Raw genomic sequence first — 19,651 nt, 5'->3', positions numbered from 1 at the left:
TCATATTTCTACTACTGAGATGTAAATAGAACAGAAAACTTTCAATTTTTTTGAAACACACATATATGAAATAATTATACAAACAAAATTAGGAGATAATCATATAGCTTTATTTTTAAAGCCCTAGTCAAATCTGGATAAGACACTGAAAACTAAATTAGTATATTTCATACATAAGACATTGAACACTAAATTAGTACATTTCATTGGTTCCAAGTATAATCTTCATCACACTTTAACATTCTGAAAAAGGATAGCTTCTTACAATCAATGGTAAGTCGGTTTAATTTATGACTTTTTCTCATTTGTAGAAATATGCAAGATAATGGTGCATTTAAAATCAATAGCATAGTTGATTTGATGAAGTAATTCTCTGAAACCAACACAGAAAAGGACATCTGGGTGTCATACTGCAGCATAAGACATAGACAGCATAGCAATCTCACTCAGTTCAGTGGGTGGGAAATGACACGTTGTGGTGGGTTCTCCAAAGGATACACAAGACTCATCATCTGAGCCGGTACACCTAGAAGGAGGATGTATCACTTTTCGTGTTTTTAAGAATTTTTTCATTCACAAATAATTCAACACCCTAAATATTAAATGACATAATACAAAATCCACCAAGTGCTGTTTCTGCTGAATAAAGTAAACTATGTAAGACAATACCATCTTTAAGAATACAGTAGGTATATTATATCTAAATCTCTGGACAAGGAACCTACCAAACATTGAGTTCATTTGTCTTTCTTTCTTCTTTTTTAAGTCATGTGATTCAAACATACAGCCAGAGGGGAACAACCAGTGATAAAAATCATGCAAAAGATATACACATGCATTAAAAAAATAAAGTTCCAACTATTAAAGCAAGAAAAAAATACATAGGTAATTTTCTTTTGTCAAGATTAATACATATTAATATAAATTTTTAAGAAATTTATGTAAGGAGTCTATATTTAACAGTTCACTTTCAAATAGAAAAAGCCGAGATAATTAAGCCCCTGAAGTCTACTCACACTTGAATCTATTTAAGTAAAACTTTAGTACTGTATTTTCATGAAAATTAGAGACATGTAAGTGGAAAAAAATGAAGTGACAGCGGAAGGAGAAATTGGGAGATTAGCAGAATTTCAGAAATTCTCTAGTTCAAGTCTTTTGACCTAAGAAAACAGGGTCCTCTGACGAACAGAATCAGATCAGACCAAGAGGAAAGAAACTAATCCTGCTTTGGGAAATTCTCCTGCTTTCTTCAGAGCCTGAAGGTTTTGTCAATTTTTTTTCCCACTTAAAAAGAAAGAAAAAAATTAAGAATATACTCAACTGATTTTTACCCTATCAGTTCAAGTCCAATGACCTCTCATATAAACCAACTAAAAAGTTGCCTGAAGAAGGTCGTCTATGGAAGGTACATAGTAAGATTTGTATCAATAAAAAGAACAAGCTTGAATGAATTTAAAAAGGCCAGATTAGTAATGCCATTTTACCCTTCCTGTTGAGCCATTTCCTGTGCCTCCTAAATACATTATCCAGAGCTACTTTTCAGCACTGGCTCAAATTCTAAAGAAACTGGTTTTCTTCAAAGTTTGTTCTGTGGTTAATTACTTGCCTTCTGACTACTGTGAGTACAGCCAAGAAACAGGTAGAATGCACCTGTTGTTCTTAGTTACATCTGAGCCAAAGACTGGCATTCTATTCACTTCTGAAGAATGTTAATTGCTGGTACCAGCATGACAGGTGCAATGAAGAGGAGAAAAACGATCAGTGATTTCAACTTGCAGAACAGCAATAGTACTCACCTATAGACTGAGAACACTTAGCTTTGTAACTGTTATAACTAATAATCAGTCTGGGGATCAACCATGCTACCCTTAAAACGGGTTTTCCAAATGAGCCCCAAAGTTCTAAAATCCTACTATGATTTCCCTGTTCTCACAGGGGGGAAATGTTTTATACTGTTTTCCACAAACAACGGTGCCATTCCCTGACTTCAGCTGCCTCTCACACCTTACCTCTCCTCAGCACATCAGTACTAGTGAAGATCTGAGTCACTTCCTTTCCCTATAAAACCTTCCCATTTCTTTACAATACTTTACAGCGTGAAGCCAGCTTCCATGCTGGTCCACCTACTTTCTATCCTCCTCCTGGCTTTTTCCTTTACCATGATCCAGCTAATGGAAATGAGGGAAGGGGAGGGCATTACTTTGCTTTTTACTTCAATTACAGAAATATGTGATACTAGCTCTTAGAAGATTTTTGTATTTGTACAAGTTTCCTAAAGCAGTGATCTCCAAATATTACATAAATACTATTCACTACATTTAAGTTACCACTCGGATATCTCTATCCTATTTATTCTCATTAAGTGGAAACTGAGACACAGATAGCAAAGACAAATTCCTAATAAAATGGCAAATGAATAAGAGGTAAACTGAAAGATTGTACAAATAAGTCCTCTGAAAAGACAGTCCCTAATACAATCATTAGAATGAAAACGAAGAGAAGGAAAATATTTTACAAACACACAAAGAAAAGTTAAAACTTATTTTAACTGAACTAATGAATGAGAAATTTTAAGCCATTTTTTCTTTATTTTTCTACATTTTCATGAAATTTTTCCTTTTGTCCATTCTATCATCAAGTTTAATCTCAAGAGTCTTGTTTTTTCCTTTACGGGCACAGCTTCTGTAAATCTCCATTTGTTATATTCCTGGCAGCATTTGTTTGTAAGATTTTTCATACCTCTTAGTACTATACAAGGTTCTTATTAATGCATCATGGGGATGTGGAAATGTACACATCGTATCGTAATTCTTTATTCTTTTGTCCCCTTTGCCTCCCCTATCTCTAACTCTTCCTTTCCACATTTACAAAATCTCCAGTTTTTTCCCTTTAAATCCTTTTTCCTTTCCTTCCCGCCTGTCTCCCCCCACCTCTTGTTCCTCTCCCCATTTGAACACTGTCTCCTACTTCCTGGTTATCTCTCCCTCGTCCGGCTTTTTATTTATACTTTGGATTTAAAATCTCCTTTTATTACAAATGTTCCCAACCACAACAATGTCTCCTCTCAATTGTTCTCAAAACTGAACCAAAAACATCACAGTATTACCTGGGAACTAAACTGTCGGGCCCCACGCACCAAAAAGCTGACTAAGAAACCCTGGGGGTGGACCCAGCACCTGTCTGATTAGCAATGAGCCCTCCAAGCGACTGTGACCCTTGCTAAAGTTTGAGAATCAAAGTGCTATCAACCAGCAATTATCAGAGTCTGACACCAGATACCACATACCGGGATCCCCATATTGTGGGATCTCCCAGGCAAGCACCCTAAGATTTTCTGGGCACCTATACCATTCACAGTCCTGGGCCTGATCCATCCAGGTAAGAGAGGAGCAGTGCCAGCCCCAATCTCTCAAAAAGGCAGTGGAAACAAGGCCCACCGCAGCTTATCAGCTTCGAAAAGCAGCCTGTAAAATGGCTATTTTTTCACCTCATATTTTCAGCCCCACATATACAACACAATCCTATCTATTGCAATCAACTTCAAATCAGTTTTAAATAAGTAGGCTGTTATGTTTACACATAAATTGGGGTAAAATCTGTACTGTGCTGAAAGCTTATTAAATCCCAATTTCTCTTTGATGACCATCATTTATTAACTTACAAATATTTACAACAAAAGCTAAGGAGAAATTTTAATAGGTTTGGTAAAGAAAGCCACCATATAGATAAATGGCCACGCTTAAATAAATGTCCAAGAGTAAAGGCCTTTATATGCCCTTTACCAATCTACCAAACTTCCTGAAGAAGAGTAAGCAGGATGGACAGACAGGCGCCCAGCACGCACAGTACGGTGGACTTGCCAGAGCAGAGCATCACAGGGTTCTGTTTACATTAGAGTAACCAGAGGTCAACCAGAAATTCTCAAATTCTGCTGCATAATAATTAGTATAACCTAGGATTTAAAATGATTAATGTCTAGGCCTTCATTAACCCCACAATCTGACAGTTCCCCTGCATTCAGACGGCATGACAACTCCCTACAACCAGCCTAGAGGTCAACCTTTTTTTTTTGTACCAGAGATCAAACTCACAACTGTGTGCTTGTAAAGCAGGCGCTTATGCTGCGGAGCTAAATCCCGGCCCAACAGGACAACTTTTAAACATTCTTCCAGGTAATTCTGACATGAAAAGTTATAAACTACCATGTTATTAGAATCAGCTTAAAAATTCTGAAGTGTTAGATTTTTCTTCTTTAAACGTATGATACAAGCACCATTCACTCTAAAGGTGAGCGCTTAATCCAAGGAACAATTTCTGTCTTACTCTTTAACCAAGAGAGCATGATTGTTAACACATGGGGTAACAATGTCATGCTTTTGCTACATTTTGTTAACATTTTTGACTATTTCATGCTTATACTCAAAAAACTGAGGCAATAAGCATCAGACTACATTATCTGCAAAGATGATTCTCTTTTTTTTTTTTTTTTTTTTTGTCTTTTTTCATTTTTATCGGTACCAGGGATCGAACTTACGACTGCCTGCTTGCAAGGCAGGCGCTTATGCCGCTGAGCTAAATCCCCAGCCCCAAAGATGATTCTCAATAGAAAATAAGTCAAGTTCTAGCTACGCCAAAGTACTTGTTTTGTCCAACCTGTACCTCAGTGAATCGAGCATAGAAAACTGATGGTGTTGGATACAGCAAGACACCCTGAACCGGATGTTCAGAAATTCAGCCCTGGGCAACTGTCAGACTCAGCAGTTCACTACAGGAATAAGTAAAGTGCAATTTGACACTTACATGAGCTAAGTGAACCCATGTGTGTATATTAATAACTTTAATGAGCCAAGCTTGATGGGTGACCACACAAAAAGTGCAGGGTTATATTCAGATATCCCAAAAGTGGGAATGGGCAATTCTGGGGCCATTTTCATTTACGGTTTGATGGATCCAGGAAGAAGAATTAAGACAGAATCCCTACTTACCTATTCTCACATCCTCACAAATAGTATACAAAATATATTCCAAGTCAAGACAAACTGTATTCAGAGAGGTTACATGTTAAGAAACGGGGGGAAAAAAACCATTAAAAGAGTGTTTAGGAACTCCTGCTTGCATTACAGGTGAATTTTTTCTAAAAGACCATGTTCCACCATCTTGAGGAAATACTCTAAATCACCCAGTGCCCACAGAAGATGTTCCTCACTCTCTAGTCAGGGAGCTCTCCCTAGTCATCAGGCTGGGAATGTCTCCCAGGCATCTTTATATGTGCTTCCACTTCCACATATCCCCATGCTGGCCCGTCCCTTATCCTGCCACCTGGTCCTCCTTGCCATGTTCAATTATGCTGTTGGTGGAAAAAAAAAAAAAACATCACACTTACTTCTTTTATTCAGTAACACATTCATTTAAAAATCTAAACTATACTTGATTCATTGATGTGACACTGGAATTTCTTACTACAGATAAATGCTGTAATTTGTAACTGCAAAAACTTAAATATTAATGAGGAATCTAAATTAAAATATATGCCACACATACAAAGAAAGTCTGGGCAAAAAAAGTGTATCTTTTAATAATAGATAACCTTAAAAATATATTTCAGGGTGTTCCCAGTCTACCCCCCAAAAATTATTATAAGAATAAATACAGGGGCCAGAGATACAGCTCAGTGGCAAGCAAAAGTCCTGAGTTCAACTCCCAGTACCCACTCCCCCCAAAAAAGAATGACTACGGTAATCTTCCTGTGTTTTACAGGTAAAAGAAGCTTATCTCTCTGCTAAGTTTCTTGCATATGGATTGCAGTTTCATGACTACCAATAAGGATGATCTGGACTTAATAATGGTTCTTATTTTCTGCTTTTATTGTTTCCAGTTAGGGAACTGAGAGGAAAAATAACCCCATTTAATTACCAACACACAATAACAATGAAGGGGGGGCCCTCTTTAATTAAGGAATTTTTCCATTACTTTCATATTACTCTTCATCAGCATTGCTATGGTCTGAATATTTGTGTCCTAAAACTCTTATGTTGAAATCCTAACCCCCAAAGTGATATCAGGAGATGAGGCTTTTAGGACATATAAAAGTCATGAGGGTGGAGCCCTCACAAATAGGATTAGTGCCCTTTTAAAAAGGTCCAAGATAGACCAATACAGCTCTTCTAACCAAGTAAGGATACAGCAATGAAGAATCTATGCACCAGAAAGCATGCCTGCCTCAGACACTAAAAAGACCAGGTACTGATTTCTGAGTTCCCAACCTCCAAAACTGTATTAAATGAATCTATTAACCACCCTGAACAAACTAAGACAAATACATTATAAAATAACTTTATTTTGAAAGCCTAGATGTGTTGTATAGACACTAAAATAGAAAAATGACTAAAACTTGACCTTCACCCTTGAGTAACTCCATCCAGCCTTCTTTGGAGACACCTCTCATGTGAACTCTTCTATTTTAAGGTATAATAACCAAAAAGAAAATTCAGAAAGCATAAAGCAAAAAATTAAAAGACTAAAACTGAAACAAAAACTTTACTACTATAAATAAAGCAAAAACTAAAAAAAAAAAAAAAACTAAAATTAAAAAACTGTGAAATAAAATGTGGCAGACCACTGAGGTAGTGTGACAGTGTTTACTCTTCTGAATTACCTGACACACAAAAAGTCTATGAAAATTAAAAAACTCTAAAGTGACTCTAAACCTTTAGAGATGACATTTTAATCATTGATTAATATGCCTGAAAGGCAAAAGGGTACAGAAAGTACACTATACTGCATAATTTTTTTTTGGGGGGGGGTCTATTTCCTTTTTATCGGTACCAGGGATCGAACTCACGACTGCCTGCTTGCAAGGCAGGCGCTTATGCCGCTGAGCTAAATCCCCAGCCCCTATACTGCATAATTTTTAAACATACTTTTTTGAGGTGTTAGAACTAAATGTGCAGAGACCTCAAAAATCAGCACAGCTCAAGTTCATGTGGTTTTTCTGAAACGCTGTTAGGTGGTAATTAACAAAAATGAATGGTACTTTCATATCTACCAGTAAGTAAGATCCGGAGCTTAATAATGGTTCTTATTTTCTGAGCCCTTACTATGACTCAGAAACTCTTTCTAGTGCTTTCTATGCAATATCTCATTAAGTCCTCAGCAATCCCATCAGACACATATTATTGCAGCTCTAGAGAAAAACAGAGACTGAGGTATGCAGAAGGAAGTAACTTACAGCATACAACTAACATGCAGGTATTTCAAAGGCAAGTACTCTCACTCTAAGATCTGGAGCGATCACATATAAATATATCTTACTTAGTCCCTTAACACTACCTAAGAGCAAGATTACTAAATAAATGTAAAAGGTACAGAACTTAATGGACATGTAAAAGTCATGCCTGTAGGAAGGGCGCCTCATGCAGAGGAACTGCTTTCTTGGTTACAATAGGAGGTTCTAAGAGCCTGTGTGAATACAGCTGCTCAGGCATAGTGTGAGAGTTACAGCTATACCAAAAGAAAGGCAACATCTGAAGCTTCAACTACAACAAGACTTACTTTAAATGCATGGAACAGCGGGCTCATTGTTTTAGTTACAATCCTATATCTGAACAGTATACACATTCCCATAAACCTCCATCTGAAATGTTTGAACTCGTGCCATCATTAGCAACTCCATGAAAGCAAGCCTATTATAAATAAGGGAAGAAATGGAAGCTGGAACTTCAACTGGTTTCCACAAACAGGACACTAAGTCACTGCCTATAATTAACCATGTAATCTCTTTAGGAAAAAAACAATTAGCAAAGCTGTTTACATTGCTATATAATGATGGTGATGGTGGTGATGGCACAACAGATTATTTCACAATGCTCTCAGACACCAGATCAAACCCTGTCCCCATTTTTAGGAGAGAAATGAAGCTGAGGTTAATAATTAGCAAAACACCAAAGGTTCATAGTACAGGCCATTTACTCTGAAATTTTAATAACCATTAACATTTATATTAATGAAGCAAATCATTAGAACTCTATTGAAGAAAAAAGGCCAACAAAAGTTGGGTGAAGTTTTTGATTTAATGGTTTAAAATTCCATTACTGTGCAACTGAAAGAAAAAAATGGCAATCATGATAGGTGGGAAGAGAAGAGGGAGAGGTAGAGAGGGCAGGCACCCAAGCTACCTCTTTTGGGAGGCACTGAGCACCTCCTGGGGATGCAACAGAGGCATTGATAAAACTCAGCCCCTGACAGCCTCCACATGAACACAGTGGTCTGTAACATCACAGCTTTTCCTCTCCTGCCTTTCATAAACTAGTCCATCAGCATTCAGCAGCTCTGGCAGGGAGCACTCTGCTGGTGAGCAGCAGCAAGCTGCTTGCTGTCTGTGAAGGAGCCTATCAGTTGAGCATATGGATTGCCTATTTGTAGAACTATGTATCAGTACTTGTTTGGAGGAAAAGCTAAACAATATACAAAACAAATCTCTCAAACATTTCAGCTCAAAAGCTGAAAGCCATTTTTCTTCAATATTTCATGGGGAAATAAATCTAGCAATGGAAATGAAAAATGTTTACAAAGCAAAAATGTTTTTAAAGCAAATAAATATACAGATAAAACATTGAGCTGTCTTGAAGATACTATTTAAAAGTTATAAAATGTGATTGAAAGTTGGTAGAATAATACAGATTTTCCTAAAAATTCAGACTCTCTTGTCTTAAGGCCTTCCTGGAAAACTATGAATTAATTCTTGCCAAATACAGCTTTCAACCTATCAGAAAGATAGGCATGACATGGAGGCTAGCCTAGGAAAAACAAACTTCCTATTTTCAATTCTAAAAGATTTTTAAGGGAGGCCTAAGTGTTTACAGAAACACTTCAGCTTATTAGTAATCTCTCACAAAAGCCCACAAGTGCAAAATAAGCAGATTTTCAAAGACGTTTCTTGTGTAGAAAAATAAGTTCCCCAAATCTTAATCTTATATAATAGAAATATTTCTATTTCTAGTAAGACATTCTACAAATAATTAAATATAGTCAAATAATAATTTTGGGGCCAACATAATCTAAGATATAAATATAGTTAATGCACTCATACTATAATTTTACTTTTTAAAAAAATTCTTTTATCTAAAATTGATTGTATTTAAGCCAAGATGAGAATGCAACCTTCAACCTTTAAAGACAAGACTTTATTTGACACAGGTCCTGGGTTTTAAGATAGTAAAACACGGATTTCTCTTTTATATGCAGTTTGCATTAAAGGATTAAAGCACATAGAAGCTTTACTTTTGAAATTTATCTACCTAGCTTATAAATCCAAGTAAGCTATGATACTAGTCAGGACATAAACAAAGCTAGAGACAACCTCAGTTTCCTGGAGCCTGTCATATAATTCTTAGAAAGGACAGATCAGTATTCTAATCCATCGAACAAGTCTAGTAAGTACATGGAAAGTGGCACATAAGAAAGAAAAAAAAGTACCAGAAGGTCCCTGTGACATTGTGGGTGCTGAATCATACATCGAGGAGTGGGGGGTGCGGTGGGGGAGGGAGGAGACAAGGAAATTCAGGAACATGGAACAGCTCTCAATGGTGTCATTCACCGAGCAGAGCGTGGTGTTCATCAGTGATACAGTTCCCACACTCGCTGGGAGCAGGAGGAGAATAAGACACAGAGCTGAAGAGGGCTTAAGGAGAACAAGGGAGAGAAGAAAAAAGTTGCACACATTCCAACAGCTTCGATGCTCAAGCTATCTCAGGGCAGGCTCTCTGAGAAGTTTCCCCAACCATACACTTTGCTGACACTGAGTCAATCCACAATACAACTTCATAATTTGAAGCTGTAAAAGATATCTACATTATTCTGAAGAAAAATAATTAACATCTTTAGATTTTACTATTATTTATTTAGATAATGATGGTTTTTAAGCATTGAATCTTTTTTATTTTCTATGTCATCACGACATTCACCTATTTTCCCCAGACTCATAATTTATGTATAACAATCTTAAATTAAAATTGCTGTATTAATATAGGATCATTATGAAAGTTCTTGAGGATTTCATTTTTTCTCAAAAACAAACTGAGCTTCAATTAGCAATCTAATTTGAAAGTTCTATAGAGACTTTAGTGATCCCTAAATATGTATCACTAAACATTTTTAGCTCCCACTAGAATGGTAAAATTTAAAAGAAAAATCATCATGTCTAAGATAAAGAAAAAAACAGCATACTTAATCTAATATGAAGGACAGTCAGGAGTCCAGTCAATGATGGTCTGTGTGTATCCCTGGGGAGCAAGGCAGAGTGGATATACTGCTTCCAGTCACAGTGACTTCAGAGTATGATTCAAAAGCTAAAGTTTTCATGTGCCTAGACTGCATTGTTGCATACACCTGCTCCTCGAAACTCAGAAAAGTCAGGATGGATGACTGCAGTCCAGGAGGGCTCTTGGAAGAGAGACCTAGAGCCTTCCAGGAAGTAGGGTATTTGTGTTGGCTGGAGAATGCTACAGGGAGCAAAGAAACAGTCCAGATAAAAAGACAGCATGTGTGGACAGGAAGGAAGGTTGTATGCCAGCACCTCAGCCCAGACACCCACATGAAAGAATGAGACCCACAGCTGCCCTCTATTAATCCCGGACTTTAAGCAAAGGCAAGGATTCATATTGATTGCTAGCACACTACTTTTTAACAATTAGCTCTTTATACACTTCTATCTGGCCAAGAAATAAATAATCTTTTGTCTGGGGTGCCATAGGTATAAGTCCAGCCTCCAGTGAAAATGAGCTGTGCCCTTTGTGGCCCCTTCAAGACCTATGATTCATGTTGCTTGGAAAATATTGAGAAATATTCCATTAGAAATGATCTGCTGTCATAGCACATTGTATGTTTCCTGTGTTTTTCTTCCCTCATTATCACCAAGGACAGTCCCATAAAAATAAAATCCAATTTTCTCCCAGAGTAACCACAGTCTTCAATATTAGTGTTTTCAACTTCCAAGCTGACTTTTAATAACACCACAATGAGTTCTTGGGGTCTTTCTAGTGACATCAGTGTCTTTCAGAAAATTATTAGGCCAACAAATCACATGGCAAGCAAAAGGGGTGAACCTCACATGGTGTCACTGCAAAAGTCCTAAAACCAACTCCACTCTCTCCCATTAGGTATCCCCACAACAGTTCCTAACCTAACACTGAGATAGCTGCAAAGTTAGCAGGCTAACAGTTTGAACCATGGCTTGAACAATGAATATGACTTCAGAATTCCTAGGAGGTCCACCACCAACAATAACGTTTCACCCCAATTTAAAACAAAACAAAATCTCTCCACAAGCTGATCTACTAAGATGCAAATACTTCTGTCAGAAATTTCCACTATTAGATACCCTGATTTCTGATTCTTTCTTAATAGGTTTTCAGAAAGCAGGCAGAAAGACTGTGTCCCACTGAGGCAGCCCTCTCCCATGCACCAATCATCTGCCCGAGACTGGAGCTGGCAGCTCCACTTGGAAACTGAGCTCACACAACATCTGAGGGCAATCTTAACACGGCAGAAATAATGAGTTCTAAAACAACTCACTCTGCACCAGATCGTCTGCTAGCCCAACCCTGAGCTACTTAAGGACATCTTAGTTTTCAACAAGATGTCTGTCTCCTACCCAAGGCCCAGTCTTGACCACCCACTTCTGTTCTACAAACCCAATCTCTGTCTCATCCTGGCTTCCTGCAACTATCGCTGTACTCACAAACAGGAACCCACCTTGTTCTGTCACATGCCTGAGGAAAATGGAACCTTCTTGAGGGAAAGCCACAGAGCAAGATAATGATGAACTTACACTCTACTGAAAGACATCCCAGGGATGACAACTCAGCTCTGCATGCCTCTCTCTGGCTAGGTGATCTTAAGAGTGTGAATCAATCTCCACAGGCCTCAGCTTCCTGAAGTGCCCCTATCACGCTCAGTAAATGAGAGAATGCACCGCATGGCCTAAGAGTGGAATGCACGCAATGATAGAAATGAGATCACAGCAAGAGTCGGGATGGCATCCAAGTGTGTGTAGGAATTTACACATGCATTGCTTGTGCCCACATTCTACTTTGCTGTGCTCTCCCCTGCTGGAGTGAAATGTTCACTAGCTCTCACTGCAGCGCACATGGAGGCTTTTTCATTTTGCAGCTTAGTGACTGCCTGTTAGTGACTAGAGGCCATCTATGGGTCTAGATCTAGACTTTAGTCTGCTGACACCTTTCCGGCCCGTTTATGAAATTCACCCTAATCCTCCAGTGCCGCCTGAGTCCCAGCACAGCACTTGGTTCCTGGCTCTTTCTCATTCTGTCCTATGCATTTTAACGGCACTATCATACCCCAAATGGAGACAACCCTAGTGTCTGGATCTTCACAAGTGAACAAAGAACAGAAGGAGGGGACCCAAAGATAAATGGGGTTTACAATTCTGTTTTATTCAAAAGCAGTTCTGCAATCAGTGGAAGGGTGTTAGTGTCACTTTTCTCCAAGTATCATCATGAATAAAAACCAAGCTTTCATTGTGAATAAAGCCATATACTTGGAGCAATTCCTATGCAGTGTACCAGTGGCCTCAAAAAACAAAAGTGAAGGAGAGGCTAACTCCAACAAAAAAAATACTCATTAAAAGTGAACTCTCCGGAGTTTACCAAAGAGTGAACTCGGGTGGCATGAAAGCGTTTTACTTATGTTGATCTTGCAGCAATTTACTTTAAAGGTTCTGTTACACATACTCAGTTGTACAGTCCCAATCTACCGGACAACTCACAGACCTCCAAAATTACAACAGGCAAAGACTCAAATGCTTTCTTACTGAATACGAAACCTCAGTTTTATTCACAAATGTAATTTTTCATCTAGTTTTTAAAGTGTGATTTTTTTTAAAAAAAAGACATACAATGCAGATGCTAAAGTTTTAATTAACAATATCTATTTTATTACTATGAGTAGGAAGAAGATTCTATACACTGTAATATATTTTAAATTTTTATTAGTACATGTTTGCAGTGCATAATAATTATATTCATTTTGAGGAGCTGGTAAAAATATTTATTTCCTCTCTTCCTTGATCTGAAGTTGCTTCATATTTTTCCTCAGCAAAGACTAAGTTCTTGTTTTTAAGTGGTTTAAAATACCAAAGACTGATTTCAGGGACACACTGTTCAGAGAAAGGGAGTCAGTGAAAAGTATTAATAAAATGATTAAATTATGTCAGACTAATCTTAATTAAAACTCATTAAGTTTGAATCCTCAAAAACACACTTAATCCTCCCAAAGAACAAGGTCTAAATCTCTGTTCTTGTAAATTAAAAAAAAGGACTGAAGCGGCAAAGCAGTGTGCTCGCTGCATTAACAAATGCAACAGGAAGACCAACCGTTTCTCATTAAAAGAAACTAAAACTGAGGGACACTTTCATTTATGTGGATGCTGGTAAGCAACCCAAGTATTATAAATAAATCCCCTGATCCAGTTCCCATCACTAAGCTAACACAGATCTCTCAGCTACACGCCATTTGTCTCACGATCCGCATCACTATACATTTCAAAGAGCTATCACTAACCATACCTTCCAATACAGCAGTGTTCACTGACCAGCAACAGAGCTCCTACCTAAAACTCCCATGCAATTAAACCCAAGCCATTTCCTTCCAAAATAAACTGAAGAAGAGGTATTAGTGGTGCACAAACTAGAAATTAATAAACACCTAGGTTTTTAAAAACCACATACACACCTGGAACTTAGTTAAATGGCAAAAACCTGGATTCAGGTGATACATGTCACAGGACCTTCAGAGAAACTGCGAGAGGCCATGTTAGATGTGAAAAGAACATGATTCATTGGGGCCTGAAGGGCAGCCTTCTAAAACAGCACCCACTGAAGGGCCTCTTGGGATTCACATGCTTCTTTAATTGCCTTTGTGGACTGTGGGCTGAGCCTACTGACTCTTTCTTTGACTTACGCTCTTGGTGAAGCCAGCTGCCATGGCACAGGCTCAGCAAGGCACTAAAGGAAATCTACAAACAGCCCCCAGAAAACAAAATGCTGCCAAAACAACTTGAGGGAGCCTGCATGTAGACCTACCTTAAGACAACAGCAGTCCTAGTCCACACCTTGACTTTAGCTTTTTGGGAAGCCCAAAGCCCAAGCTAAATCATGCCCATTCCCTGATCCACTGAAACCGAAATAATCAGTTTTATTTTAAATCACTAAATTTTGGAGTGATTCACTACTCAGCAACAAATAGCTAAGAGTGCGCAAATCAGACTTTACTACCACAAAAGCATCATTTGGACAGCAATATACATTTGCCACTATTTGACAGAGGGGAGGGGAGAAAAGAAAAAGACACATTGTACTTCTAGAATCGTATGCAGACACAGACAAAAAAAAAAAAAAAAACCCCACATCTTTAAAATAATGTAGAATAAATTCTTTGATTAGACGTTTACCAAAATTTTTTCTTACCTTGAATGCACTGAAGTGTTCCATCCTCCGCTCTTATTGTAAAAGTCTCACCTGGATTAACTTGAACAAGAATAACCTGCCAAAACAATACATTAATTTTAATTTAATACTAAAACACCTAACAATTTTCTTCAAGTTTTATTATCTAAATTTATGTACTAGGTAGAAAGTATACAGCACAGAATATTATATAACCATAAAACTTAGGTATAAATCATTAACTTGGTTAAAATTTGTAAGGATAGAGGGATACATGTATTTTCATTTAACCAAGTGAGTTTTCCTGTGCTACTTATGTAAATTGGAAAATTCAAATTTAAGAAATCTTTTCTTTAGGAAGCACAATTCCTTTTTTTCTCTCATGAATTTAGACAACTCTTGAAGAAACAAGAAACAAAACTATACGAACAAAATTATAAAAATAAAAAGCTTGCTAAAACATCTGTATGTAGAAAACACAAAGTAAAATAGATATTACTAATTAGCCCCACCAAACTCAAATGTTTAAATCTATTACCTAGAGTTAGTGTTTTAGTCAAGTGACCATCTATATTTAATATAAGAAGGTAACTTCCAAGACTAGACCAGGAGTGGCAATGGCGAGATATATTCTTTCAACAGTCTCTGTTCTAATAAAATAGAAAGAGGAATCACTAATATATAGCTAACTTATATTTAGACACAAAAGGCATAACTCAAAAACTGTACTTAAAAATTATCAGGTTCATGGTTACTATTCAAATAATCAATACACATTTCAGAAATTGATGGAATGTCAGTGCTGTGTTTACAGGTCCTTGGAGTAAGCCTTCTTCATGGTTCAGACCATTAAGCCCGCGTTTCCTACTCCCTTATCTTTGTATTACTGACTTTATTCCTTTCCTGAGCAGCCAATGTCTGCCCATCCTTCTCAGTTTAAAACGTGGAATTTGACTCCCAAGACAGCTTAAGTGCCCACTAGATGTTCTAAAACAAAAACTACTAAACAAAAACCTCCACTTTACCACTGCTTCCTAAAATTTAAAGTCCAATTAATTAAGCAATTATTTTAAGTCTCTGCCTTTCCTTCTTTCATTAGGTGACACAAGATAAGATCTGACTGTCCAGCACCACTTCTGGCACATCATCAGAACTCATTATTTTTACTGAGTGAAAATCATAAAAATACAATTATTTTAACTTAGAAGTGAAGCGTTCATAAAATGCACTTCGACAGGCCAGGGATTTAGCTCAGCAGCGTAAGTGCCTGCCTGGCAAGCAAGAGAGGTCATTAGTTTGATTCCTAGTACCAAAAAATAATAATAATAATAATAATAAAAATAAAAATACAGTGCACTTCAAAAGTCAACTTTACTACATATGCTATAATCTATCAGTTTTATAAAAGTATTTATTAAAATTAATGTAATTCCACCTTTAAAATTAAACCTTTAATATCCATGTGCTTTGCTGCTTCTAATAATTCATCACAGCAGACACTGCCAAGATATTAAAATTTTAAAATTAGGACATAAATTAACTGAAAAAGAACAGTTCAACCTTCATCCCTGGTGCTTCCTATTTATTTTGAATGATAAGTCATTTCAAGGCAATTTATTTTTCCTGTACAGTAACTGTGTCAATAATCTTTTGGTCTTCAGAATTCAAATTCTCACCAATATAAACACACTGTGCCACTTTAAGATCTCAAAAGGAAATCCCTTCAGATCTCTAAAGGGTGATAAACTATTTCAATTGCTTTCTTGAAACTGAACTTTTAGAGCCCTTCCTTTAACATGAAAATTATCTGAGTTAACTTTATTTTTACATAAATATAGGAACATACCTATCTCTGTCAAAATCTTTAGTAAGACTCAAGCATCACTCTAATAGAGCCAAAACCACCTGCTTTGCATCCAAACCTCTAGAGATAAGCTAATAATATGATGCCTATGGACTTAATTAGCTGGGGGGAGGGGAGATCAACGGACAAGATTCTATGTCTCAGATTTTGACACTCATAAATTCATATACTCTCTTCTCACATTACTTGTCAGATAACATGAATACTGCTGCTGAAAACACAATTCACCAATATTATGGAAAATCCCAAGCAAAAAAAAGGATTGCTGAAGTGAAGTATGCTCCAGATTGCCACATTATCTTCCCGCCACACTCCATGACGAGTGACTCTAACCACTGTTCCTGCAGTTGCCTACACCAGCCACCATTCAAAGCATGCCCAGAGGCATTCTCACATCCCTTGTTTAGGGAAGGATGATAGGTAAAGAGATCTGAAGCAGCCTACTAAAATACTTCCTTCAAATGTTTACTTCCTGTAATTTTCACTGTGACTGAGTTTCTATAGCAACCAGATGACAATCTACCAAGTTACCTCAGAAACCAGGCAAATCTCCTGTGTCCTAAAACCAATTTTTCTTAGAGCAAAAGTCACTATTTGAACAGTATGCATTCATTTGAACAATATGCATTCATCTTGCCACGGAGGTATTTTAAAAGAAACCACTGCATTATACTAAAGAAAGATGACCACTTTGCTGCTTTCATTATCAACTGCAGAGATAAAAATACAATTTTGACACAACAGCCCAGTGACCACCTGCAGACCTGACTGAATCCCCCCACAGGTCTGGCATCACCCTGCCTTGAAGAGCATGAGTGCCGCCCAGGCAGACTGGGATGCCTAACCTTTTGTTTTACACAGTTCATTCTCTCTCTCTTCCCACCTCCCTCCCTGTCTCTCTCCCGTCCCTTCTCTCCCTCCCTACTCCCCCTTTCCTTCTCCCTCTCTATTCCTCCCCCTCTTCCCTTTCTCTTTAGCCACAAAGCAGCTGTAACCACTACAAGTTCTCTTAAATACAAAATATAAAACAAAACACTGCTGTCCAAGCCTCATCATCTTTTTATCCTCTCGCTGACCATTTCCTACTCTTCCCAAGTCAGCATTAAATGGATTTATGCTGTATTCTGTGTCTTGTCAGAGAAGGCGAAAAAAAACGCAAGACAACCGTTTCAATCACTGAGAAGTTTTTTCTTCTTAACGCAGAACAAAATCAAAAGCATATAGGGGCATACCTCAGGCTACTACTGCCTCATCAGATCTGTTTCAAATCCACTAAGGCTACCTGAATCAAAAGCCCAAAATAAACACCGTACCGGTAGTTTATCAAGCCTTAATGAAAAGTAAGTGACCAGCCTTCCAGAGTCCACAAAGAAACAGACTAATACAAAAGAAACCAGACTAATACAATTGAGAAAAAGGCTAAACCTAGCACCCTGAAAATACTTGACCCAATGGGCAGACTGAAATAAGGTGCTAAAGATCTTGCCTCAACAGTGTAATCTAAATTTAACTGTTTTCATTCATTAGAAGAGAAAAAGGAAATCTACCTTTGTAATTTAAATATGGAATGGCTGATTAGAAGTAGAAGATCAGAAGTAACTGTATCTAAGATTAGTCCTATAGAAAAATTCCTAACTTATGCCTCAAATTAAGAAAACCACCAGCCACCTAATTAAACTTCAACATGTCCATCAAAAACTGCGTCAGCTAGGGTAGTAACACAGAGTGACCTAAAATGAAATAGTGCATTTGTAACATTCTTAAAGTTCAACCCAGATGATCAAGACATTAACCCAAGTAGGACAGAAGCCTTCTTCTGGAGTCTTCCCCACTTGCCATACCTTCTAAAGGTTGTCTTTTGCTAACTTGCTTCATGTATAAATAAACAATTCTCCCTTGGAGCTAACAGTTTTGATTTTTTAACAAATACTTTTAAGAGGGCAAAAAACGATACAACCCAAAAGCTGCAGAAGGGCTCTTTCCAGAAACATTCAATAGCTTTCACTCATTTATTTATGTGGCACTGGGGATCCAACCCAGGACCTTAGCAGAGATGCTAGGAATGTATTCCACAATTGAAGTAAACCTAGAGTCTAAAATCACTTTGAAAATCTGACCTTTGACTTCATAAAGAACAGTACTACCTGTTTGCAAGTCTACTATTTTCTGGTCTGTCTGTCTGTCTCTTTCTCTCTCTCTCTCTCTGTCTCTCTGTCTCTCTGTCTCTGTCTGTCTCTCTCTCTCTCCCTCTCACGTGCTCTGTCTGTCTCTCTCTTTCTCTCTCTCTCAGCACACACACACACACACACACACACACTGATGCACCCACTTGGCTCCCATACACACACATTTGAGACCCTGGTCCATGTGCCACAGACCACAGCTGGTATCAGGCAAAACTGAAAACTAAGTGTTGTCTTTCAAGCCTCTTTTCTTCTCCAAATCAGGGAAAGGGAAGTGATGGGTTGCTAATGACTAATAATGGTCTTCGCAATAATAAATACAAAGAAAGTATTCCAGGTTTAAAGATATGAGCATGTGCGTTAGAAACATAGCTAGGAAGATGATAGGCAAGTGCTGGCTGCCTCACCAAACTCACCCATCCTCCCTAAGTCTGAATCCAAAGGTGGCAGGAAAAGCACACACAAGACCAAGAAGGACTGAAACACCACTGGGTCGAGCTCCCATTAATCAGATTTTACAGACAGAAAAACTGAGGCTTAAAGAACATAAGAAATTTGTTCAAACTTACTACAAAGTGTCTGAGCTAGCATCAAAACCCACCCCTCCATGACCACAGTGGGTAACAGTTACACTAAGTCAAATACCTGCATAAATACAGTACTTCAAAAATTTGCTATATTGAGAAAATGCAGTAAACTGAGTCAAAGGCATATCCCCAGAGACACAGGACAAGTTCTCCTCTAGGAAACTCAAGCTCACTCTCTGAAGCAGAGCCTCCTACCCACAATCAAGGCACAGAGGTAGGTAGCAAGAGGCCCTAACTTCTATACTGGGCAGAATTTACTCTCATAAAATCCTTTAATGCACTCCCTTCAGCACCCTGAGATAAACTAAGGTGCCAACCACTTTTATATCACAGTTGCCAGATGCCACTTCTTGTGGGTCAATAGTAAGCATAAGAAAAATACAAGATAACTTTTGTGAAGATTGCATTATAAGCTCTGTTCTTCCCCCCAAATTGTCTGCCACTAACAACAAAAACTGGAATGATTAGTAAGAAAAAAGAACCAGATGCAACACCTTTACATACCAAAGCTACACAATTTTATGCCTAAAGAAAATAAAAACAATAAGAATAGCT

The 19,651-nt window shown here is 37.7% G+C and overlaps 1 protein-coding gene across 4 annotated transcripts in view; it reads right to left on the bottom strand.

Annotated features, from left to right (window-relative positions):
• Fndc3b (fibronectin type III domain containing 3B) overlaps positions 1 to 19,651 on the bottom strand; it is a 315,267-nt gene that overhangs the window by 207,783 nt on the left and 87,833 nt on the right. For all 4 annotated transcript variants that reach the window (XM_063227172.1, XM_063227176.1, XM_063227174.1 and 1 more), the window contains exon 3: positions 14,484 to 14,559. In XM_063227172.1, coding sequence (XP_063083242.1) covers positions 14,484 to 14,559 — 76 coding nt within the window. The remainder of the gene's footprint in view (positions 1 to 14,483; positions 14,560 to 19,651) is intronic.

The sequence above is a fragment of the Cavia porcellus genome, unplaced genomic scaffold (assembly GCF_034190915.1).
Source record: "Cavia porcellus strain 051 isolate PalLab524CR breed Dunkin Hartley unplaced genomic scaffold, mCavPor4.1 scaffold_17, whole genome shotgun sequence".
Taxonomy (NCBI): Eukaryota; Metazoa; Chordata; class Mammalia; order Rodentia; family Caviidae; genus Cavia; species Cavia porcellus.
The sequence above is the reverse complement of the archived record's forward strand: the minus strand, read 5'-3'. Positions and strand labels throughout refer to the sequence as shown.